The following is a 9,386-nucleotide window of genomic DNA, read 5'->3' as shown; positions in this document are numbered from 1 at the left end:
ACAACTTTCAAGTTCTCAATTACATCTTGAAAAGATGTAGTCACCACAATGAGTTATACTTATTACTGTGTTAAGAGTACTTCGGCATTGGAGAAAAAAATTTCTTCACCATTGCCAAACTACGAGTATACTCGTAGTGCTTTTTTTTTGTCAGTTATATTCAGAATAAAAAATACTATAGAATTATTTCAGATTAAAAATTTTTTTTTTTATTGAAATGTTGATATCTAGCCTTGGCTATGAGAATGAAACCACGTAAAACAGCCTCGGCAAAAATTATAAATTGTAGACATTATGGCTCGGCAAAGATGTAACACATTGTTTAAAATAGCTCGGCAGCGAACGTGTTAAACTTCCATGATTAAAGATATATTCAACTGGTTAAGCCGTCTTAAGCACGCCTTTACCTAGTTACAGACGTCTAGACGAGTTAAAGATAAGTTACAGACGTCTTAAAGACGTTTTATGTTTGAGTGGGTGGTTCTTTATTGTTGCAATGTATCAACCTTGTATTTTTGCACAGATATCTATGACAAGAAGTTAGAAACCAAAGAGATGGCTAGGAACTTTTTTTTTTAAACCCATGAAAATAGGAATTGTTGCTTTAAAGCTAAACTATGTTTTTCTTAGATTAATTATTAAATTGTTATTTAAAATTTTAAATTTAAGAGACTAAAATTTTAAAAACAAAAAAATTCCCCAAAAAGCAAAATTTTAGTTCCCGAAATTCTACAAAACTTTTTCATTTTTACAAAGAACTTTTTAGAAAATTTATACTCTTTTTCACCATAGGTTTCGGAAGAAAAAGACTTCACAAAATAATTGCGTTTTTTGGACAAAAACGCCAATATGTAACGCGCCAGTATTTAGACAAATATGTGCCAGTAAAAAAAATTGAAATGTGATTGTACATACCGTAGATTTCCCTAATTCCGAACAGTCCCTAATTCCGAACAGCTTTAGTTAACTTATTGTTACATCTTTTATTTTTGTAGGATTTTTAAATGAAAAACTGATTAATAAATTGGAAGATTAGGGTAATAAGAATTTGAAAAAATATTTTCAAAATGTATATTGATAACATTAAATTTTTTAATTGCAAGGAAAACACTTTTTAGAACCCTGAAAAACCAAAAATATAAAACCGACTTAAAAAAAAAAGACAATTTAAATTGCGTACTGTTCGATGTAGAACTTGATGGTGATTATTTATCTGAAAAAAAAAATTTAAAAATTAGCAATACTTCGTAAGATATCTTAATAACAGTACTTTTCTGCATAGTTAAAACGTTTCCCAAATTCCGGACAGATTTTGGAATGCACTTTTTTGTGTGCAAAAGTTGGCATTTTTATGCGCAAGTAATTAACAATATTTAACAATAGTATTTTAACGACATTAACTTATAAACGCCATATAAGGACAATAACTTATAAACTTTAACCTTTTTATTGAATTTCTAAACGTCTTGTTTATCTTAACGTAATAAAATTTCTGAACGTCTTGTATACCTTACGTAATAAAAAAAGCTTCCTATTTGATTAATCGGGAAGCATTCGCTAAGGCTGCAACCATCCTGATACTAATAACTGAAATTTCTTCTGGTTAACTGACAGAAACAGGCAGTGGCTGTGAAGGTTTTTTTTTTAACTGATTACAAAAAAATAATGGAAGACAGGATCTTATAAATAGATAATGCACACTCTGCACCAACACAATGTTATACCCTTACATTAAAATAAAAGTAATTTTAAATGTTAAAAATCTTTTTACCTAACTCTAATCTAGAGGTCTACGCTAGCATAAATTATTTACTTTTTTAAATTGAATGCCATTTTTTAGGATTTGATATGTACGTCCGGAATTAGGAACACGTGTTCCTAATTCCGAACGAAAACTTTACTTTTTAAATTTAAAAATTAACAATATTTTTTATAATAAATATACTTGTTGCTTAATATGGTTCGATTCAGTTTAGGATCCAGTTTATTTATTTAAAAAAACTGATATGAAATTCAAAAAGTAAGCGGAGTTATTCAACTTTAGGTACGATTTTGTTCGGAATTAGTGAAATCGACGGTACTTATATTATAAAAAAAATCTTGGATTTACTCCTCATAATTTTCCAGAAAAGTCAAAGTTTCTCATTCTAATTGAGCCTTTTTTATGGACTTAAAAAATTCAAAGAAGATCAAAAAAATAATTTATTTATTTGGAATATATTTAATCATAATGAATGTTAACACCTTTTTAATGTGGATAACTATTCACTCAATCGTTTATTAGTTAAAAAAAATTTACCATTATTAAGTGTTAAATTTGCAAAAAACAACCAACAAGTTCGGCATAAATATAATTATGGAAAAATCTATATAAATGATTAAATCTGACCAATTTACCTTTCAGATTTTGTAAAAAAAAAAAAAAATCCAAAATTTAATATCTGTAATATAAATATAAAAATTTTCAAAGTTTCTTCTTACGAGCCGTTTTTGACCAATGTGCTTCCCCCCTCCTTTCCTCCCCAAGCCGACCTATCACTTAGGAAAAAGTGATATCGTTATGAAGATAAAACGTTTATTTTGTTATCGTGTACATCAATAGCATGGTTCTTAGTTAAATTTGTGTTGCTATTATATATCTAGTTAATGTCTTTAGGTGATTAAAAAAAAAAAAAAAAAAAAAGCTATGAGTGCAAAGCGACCTGAGCATCTTGCTCCACCTGAAGTGGTAAGGTTTTAATTATAATTAGTGCTTCAAATAAAGTTTTAGGTATGATTACAAAATGTAAATGTTTATATCCTGTTTATAGATGCATTTATCTGGGGCTATTATGATGCTTCATTGTCGTTTAAGTAACCTTGGCTCCTAAAACAAGATAGATATGTTCTTTTCATTTAGTTTTACAACGAAGAAGAAGCCAATAAATACACTTCTAAGTAAGTTTCTTGATATGATTTTTTAACACTAACTTTAAGCAGTTTGCTTAAGCACTTTCAAACTCTTGTCTTTGGCCTTTAGACCTTAAAAGGTTTCATAAATTTTATGTTCTTAAAGTAATCTTAAAAACTGTTTATTGTCTCTATTTTGCAAAGTGTTGTGTTAACCAAATTTCATGATAACTTTTTTATTCCAAAACCTCACTAAAATGTTTTAGTTTTTGTAAGATTTTAAAAAGAACTTTTCTGTGATTCTTCCTTATGTTCTTATCAAAGTTTGCTAACAGTTATCAGGAGCTATATTTGCAGGCTAATGAATCCACCATAAATTTAAACAGCTAACTGTATAATATAGTCATTTGTATCATTAGACCTTAGATAATTTTTTTTTTCTTAGCACCCGTATGATAGAGATTCAAAACCAAATGACAGAGCGAGCTTTAGAGCTACTTAATTTACCTGACGATGAACCATGTTTTCTGCTTGATGTTGGGTGATAAAGATAATTAAAATTTTTATATTTTTCAATAAGTTATGTTATAGCTATAAAATGAACAAAAGTAGTAAAATTGTAGAAAGCTAAAGAATTTTAATAGTTATCTAATCAACACTCCAGAAAAGATTTAAAAACATCATGGTTCAAAAGAACATTAAGGTTTTTTTTTCTAGAAATTATACAAAATAACTTCTTGTCATTACTTTGATAAGTATTTATTTTGTTTTAGGTGTGGTTCAGGTTTAAGTGGAGAGGTTTTGACAGATCATGGACATTATTGGGTTGGCTTTGATATTAGTAAAGCCATGCTTGGTATAACAAAAATTTTTACACATATTAAACACAAAGCTATTAGCCTATGTTAGATTTCTTTTTAATTATGAATTATGTCTGTAACATTTGTCATACTTTTTCAACTTCTTTTGATATAAAAATATTTATTTGCTGATAAACTTATTTATTTTAAATTAATTTTTATAGATTTTTTTTGTTTCTAAAGGTACCAACCTAAGAGATGAAATAAAAACCACCTTAAACTGTTGTAAAAAAGTTAATTAGTTTTTAGAAATGTTCATAATTTTTTAATAATATTATGAGGTCCATAATTTTTTGTGACACATTTTTGAACACTACTTTGTTAGTTTTCCCTTAAAACCAGAACATCTCCTACCACTCTCAGGGGGCTAAATTTTTATTTCCATAAGAGTGGCAGGAGATATACAGCAAATATTGTCCTTAGATTTTTAGGGACAATATTTGCTGTACAAATTGTGTCAGGATATGAAACTATGTTTCTGTATACTTGAAATGCTTCCACAGCTTCTTTTTGTTTGAGGTGGTTTAGTTTGTGATTGTACAAAAAGTTTTATAAGAAATCTGGCATTAATAAATTATAATATAGTATATTTGAAAAGGTACAATATTGCATCAAGGATTGCTATACTATCTAACTACTTTTATATGAGGTCTTATCAATACAAAAAGTCCATATACAAAGAAAAAATAATTTTTATAGAAGTGGCATGTGAAAGAGAAGTAAAAGGTGACCTTTTAGAGCTTGATGCTGGAATGGGTGTTCCTTTTAAACCAGGAACCTTTGATGCATGTGTCAGGTATGTTGTGTAATCTTTATATTTATTAATATTTTGCACAGAATTTAAAATTATACAAAGTTGTTAAGAAACTAAAAGAAATAGATTGGTGTTTTTGTTATCAGTATAACTTTAAGTTGATAACAAGAAAATTAAAGATAAAATAATATTTGAAGGTTCTAATCAAGCAGAAAGAAAAATCATGATTTTAAATCACAATATTTTCTTTTAATTTCATTTTTATGCTTGTTAATCAATTAGGGGAAATCTTTATGTCTTGTTTTCTATCAAAGAGTTTTGTTTCATATTTTGATAGTTCAAATACTATTGGTTAGTACAGCTTTTTAAGTTACATAGTTCATGTTAATTTTTAGCATATCAGCACTTCAGTGGTTATGTAATGCTGATAAAAAGTGGCACAATCCAGTTAAGAGACTGCAAAGATTTTTTGTTACACTTTATTCTGCTCTAGTGAGTTTGATGCACTTTAGTTTTATAGGATTTTATATACTTTTTATATTATATATCTTATACTTGATATTTTATATATCTATTTTATATACTTTAGTTATATAGGATTTTATTTTGGATTTTAGCTGGATGATCCATAGTCTGAATTAATCACTTCTAAACTTCATTAGATAAAGTTTATTTATAAGTTTGCTGTGTTCTCACAATCACAAAATGGTTCCAAAAAGACTTGATTTGTTTGTTTGTTGAAACTACTATAAATATAAAACTGCCCTAAAATTTTGTTAGTATTTTGTTAGGGTTTGGCTTTTCATTCATAGGTTCGTGGGGGAAAGGCTGTCTTTCAATTCTACCCTGATAGCCCAGATCAGGTAATGACAATGTTTTTAACAATCAGCATTTGAAATATATTAGATAACTGAAAAGTTTTACTGAAAATGTCAAAAAAAAAAAATTAGAAAAGTATTTAAAAAGAGCAAACTTTAAAAGTTTTAAAAATACTTTGTTGTTTTATAAGGTTGAATTGATAACACTTCAAGCTATGAAATCTGGTTTTACTGGAGGAGTTGTAGTTGATTATCCAAACAGTTCCAGGGCTAAAAAGTTTGTGTTTTTTGCTTTTTTTTTTTTTTTTTTTAATTTTTTTCTGTTATCTATAACAATTTAGTTAATTTGTAAATTTCTTTATTATTGTAAAAATAGTGGTATCATTACTCACAACTGTTACATATATATTATAGGAGGAAGTAATCTGTAAAATCATTGATGTTAGTGTTGCTATTTAAAACAATAATAATAAAAACTCCTAATTCACTGGCATTATAATTAACCTGGCACTTTTTATACCAATTCATTTTATAAATTTTATTTTTAGAATGTTTCTGTGTTTGTTTGCTGGAGTTAATGTCACCAAACTGCCCCAGGTAAAAAGTTTCTTACTCTAGATTGGTGCAAGTTTAAAAATATTTTGAAAATATATGCTCTCAGATTTCAAATAAATATTGATAGTTTTTTTATTTTTATTTCTAATTAAAAGTTACAGAATAATTTGAAAAATCTCAACTTTGTCTTCATCTAATTGATTATGTGTTGCATTTCTCTAAATTTCTAAATTTCTTACACTAAGGCACTAGGAACTGAAGGTGCAAGTACAACAATTGACTATACAAGCGCCAGGTAATATATTATAAAGATATATTATAAAAATATGTTATAAAAATTGATTCTATAAAATAAAAATATAGGCAAAGTACTAAAACAAAACAGAAAATGGATTCACATACTTAATTTATTTTTAAAATTAATAAAAAAAAGAAGTTTCTTATTTTGAAAAGCATGAAACAGGAAAGCAATATGTAAAGTACCCATTAAAAAAATGGAGTAGAACTATGTTGAAGTAATTCAAGTGGTTCCCAAGTTATTGCTAAAATTTGATACGTTATAAAAGTTTACCATCTTTAAGATGCTTTCTATTTTTATAGTAAGGAAAGCAAAAATCTTTCAAAAATTCTAAACAAAGTTTTTGTTTGCTGCTCACAACTAACTGCAATAAAATTAGGTGTCAAAAAAATGTTTGAATAATTTTTGATTTCAGTTTTATTTGAAAAAAACAAAACAAAAAAAAACAGACAAGCAATAGTTGAATAATATAGATAAGCAATAATTGACCAAATTTGACAAACCATAATATTCAAAAATAGATAAGTAATAACATGTAATTCAGATTTCATTGTTTAAATTTAAATATTAAAATTGAATTTAAGTTCATTGTTAACTTAGAAAATACAATTTTAAATGCAGTAATTAACAAAAAATCTCCTGCATGGGCTTGTTTGATTCCACTGTACTTTCCAACTAACAGTTGTTGGTGTTGTAATTTGCATTATTTTGATATTGTTATTCTACAGAAAGAATTGAAGAGGTTCATACAAATTTTAACTTAATAGGCCTAGTGGATGCCTGAATTTAAGACATTCTTTTGAGACATATCAGTTTATAAAAAAATTCTACAAAAAAATTTAGAGAGCCACAATAGCAATTTTTTAAAAATGTCAATGGTTACAATTTTTTTTGGGTAGAGATCAAACTTTTTTGTCCTTCTTAAAATCCAGACAGGTAGTGTGTGTACTGTTAAACACTTATTTGCTGATGATCATCCCAGTGATTTTTTTCTAAGAAATACTTGTTGGGTAGGAGGTGTCTTGATGGTAATTTTTTTAATGAGATTTGAATAATGGTTGTGATAAAGTTGTGAGTAAATGAATTTGTTGCACATATTTGACAACAAGCATGTCATTACATAAAGTCATTCCTTGTTGTTAGTTCTATGCAATACTAATACAAGCATCATTACACTTTAATATTTTGTATCAGTATATTTCTTATTCTTGAGAAAAAGTTGTTTCATAATTCTTTTTGAAATAACAACAATGAAAGAGTTTGGGTTTGAGTCAATGTAATAGTATATTTTTTAGTATATTTATTTTATAATGCATAGTAAGTTTTGTTGTGTCTAGCCTGTTGAATCTTTTGGAAAGGTATTTTAAGTGTTGTTTTTCTCTTATTTTATTTTTTAGGAAAAGGTAGTTTATGTTCTGGTAAAAAGTTTATCCTTCATATTTTGTTCTAGTTCCTAGTGTTGAAAATTGTACCTCACCCATGCAATAAATCAACTGACTTTAAATGGATTTTAGAATGAAAACTTGTATTAAATGTCAATAGTATGAGTGTCTATACACAAATTCAACATAATTCAAAGATTTTTTTAAAAAAAGGTTAAAAGTCCAATTGATAGACCTTCTGCCAGCAGAAAAAAAAGTGAATAATCATATTTTTATACAAAGATGAAAATTTTTTAAGACTGTATTGTTACTTGGTGATTCAATTTCTATTCTGCCACAACAATTAAAAAAATTGTGTAACAGTTTTATTAATATATTAGTAAAATTTGAAAAGTATTTTAAACTTATTTTACAAATTTCAAATACATTTATGAGTTTATTCCCAACATTTTCAAGGTAAATTTACAAATTAAATCTTTTTTAATTTAGATAATAATAGTTTGTATGCTATTTTTATCATTATATAAAAAGTAAAGTTATTATTGCAAATTATTTGGTGTGAGAAAGAAACTTTTAAAACTCTAAGAAGCTCTAAATTTTTCTCAGACACTCTTTCAAAAAATTTATTTAGGTACAATTAAAATTAGGTAAATTGATAAAAGTAGTTTTTATAAGCAAAATTTAAAAGTATTTGAGTTTTATCACTGTCTTAAAAAATATTCACTAGAGTAATATAAATTCTGTATTAAAATTTAACTTAATCCTTTGTTGCAATTAATAAGAAAATAAGCACAATAAACTTTGTAAATTTAAAAAGAAATTGTTTAGCTGTTCAAAATTTTGGATAACTTGAGTACTACTCGGATTCATGATTTCAATTTATGGAGTTATTTATTAAAACAAAGTAAATTTACTCATGCATTTTCATAAGATATTAGTTGACTTAAATTTCTAACTAATCCATTTTGTTGACCTTTGGTAAAAATGTAAAAAAAAACTCCTATTTTGAACCCCACTTATTCTATTTTTGTAAATAATTCTGTAAACATTTTTTTTTTGCAACATTTTTTTAAAGCAATGAGTAATACTAAAGTGTATATGAAAACAGTTTCTAATGCAGTTTTATTTTATTAAATTGTTGATGTTTCCAGACAAATAAATCTTATTTTATTATATTGCTGATGCTTACAGACAAACAAGTAAATATGCAAAAGATAAACCAGCTAAGAAAAGTAAAGCTTGGGTTGCACAGAAGAAAGATCGTCGCAAAAGACAGGGAAAAGAGTAATATTTTTTCTTACATATTTGTCTTTCAAAAACTCTTTTTTTTTTACTTTGGTGTTTCAAGTTTTTTGCTTCTTCTTTTTTTTTTTTTTTTATTCACATTCTTTTAGAAAAGTAACTTATTTTTAGTGTGAGAGCTGATTCAAAATATTCTGGTAGGAAACGAAAAACACAATTTTGAGAAATGTTTCATGGAGCTGAATTTTCAGTTAAGTCAATTGTGGCCTGGTTTGTGGATTGTAACCTGTGTCTATTAGCAGATGTTGCAAGATTTTAAAGAGGTTTTAGAGATATGCAAGACAAAACAAAGAAAAACTATTCAATAAAAATAAGATTTTTTGTTAACAGAATTTCTTAATTTTTTCTTATTTTATAAGTATGGGCATTATATTTGAAAGTCATTTATTTAGGGCAGCATTTAGTTAAAGGATGAATTAAATAACTTTTACTTTTACACCTACTTCATCTTAAGAAGCTTATTAATTGAAATTTTTTTATTAAAAAGAATTATGTTGATCTTTCAAATTTATTTCAAATAAAAATGTT

General features: G+C 26.4%; 1 protein-coding gene across 2 annotated transcripts; it reads left to right on the top strand.

Moving 5' to 3' along the window:
* Positions 1-2,594: 2,594 nt before the first annotated feature.
* LOC145193882 (18S rRNA (guanine-N(7))-methyltransferase-like) lies at positions 2,595-9,190 on the top strand. 2 transcript variants are annotated; one of them, XM_090068614.1, is made up of 12 exons: positions 2,595-2,728; positions 2,811-2,937; positions 3,335-3,430; positions 3,663-3,745; positions 4,449-4,545; positions 4,899-4,995; positions 5,316-5,366; positions 5,513-5,598; positions 5,870-5,918; positions 6,122-6,171; positions 8,748-8,840; positions 8,970-9,190. In XM_090068614.1, exons 3-12 carry the CDS (start codon positions 3,342-3,344, stop codon positions 9,019-9,021), a joined length of 747 nt encoding a protein of 248 aa, XP_089924740.1. In that variant the 5' UTR covers positions 2,595-2,728; positions 2,811-2,937; positions 3,335-3,341; the 3' UTR covers positions 9,022-9,190. The 2 variants fall into 2 exon arrangements, with proteins under 2 accessions (XP_089924740.1, XP_089924739.1); XM_090068613.1 differs by having other exon boundaries at positions 2,618-2,728; positions 2,900-2,937.
* The last annotated feature ends 196 nt before the right edge of the window (positions 9,191-9,386 follow it).

This window comes from Hydra viridissima, unplaced genomic scaffold (assembly GCF_058129835.1).
Source record: "Hydra viridissima isolate aposymbiotic clone 2 unplaced genomic scaffold, HvirCarnegie_v1 scaffold_12, whole genome shotgun sequence".
In the NCBI taxonomy this organism is placed as follows: Eukaryota; Metazoa; Cnidaria; class Hydrozoa; order Anthoathecata; family Hydridae; genus Hydra; species Hydra viridissima.
Note: the sequence above shows the minus strand (reverse complement) of the source record. Positions and strands in the feature narration are given on the sequence as shown.

Bases quoted from the DNA above. Each gene is read 5' to 3' on its own strand.
- LOC145193882 (XM_090068613.1), top strand. From the start codon at position 2,687: ATGAGTGCAAAGCGACCTGAGCATCTTGCTCCACCTGAAGTG. The intron at 4,996-5,315 runs GTGAGTTTGATG...TTTCATTCATAG, and splicing joins TTACACTTTATTCTGCTCTA to GTTCGTGGGGGAAAGGCTGT. The intron at 5,919-6,121 runs GTAAAAAGTTTC...TCTTACACTAAG, and splicing joins ATGTCACCAAACTGCCCCAG to GCACTAGGAACTGAAGGTGC.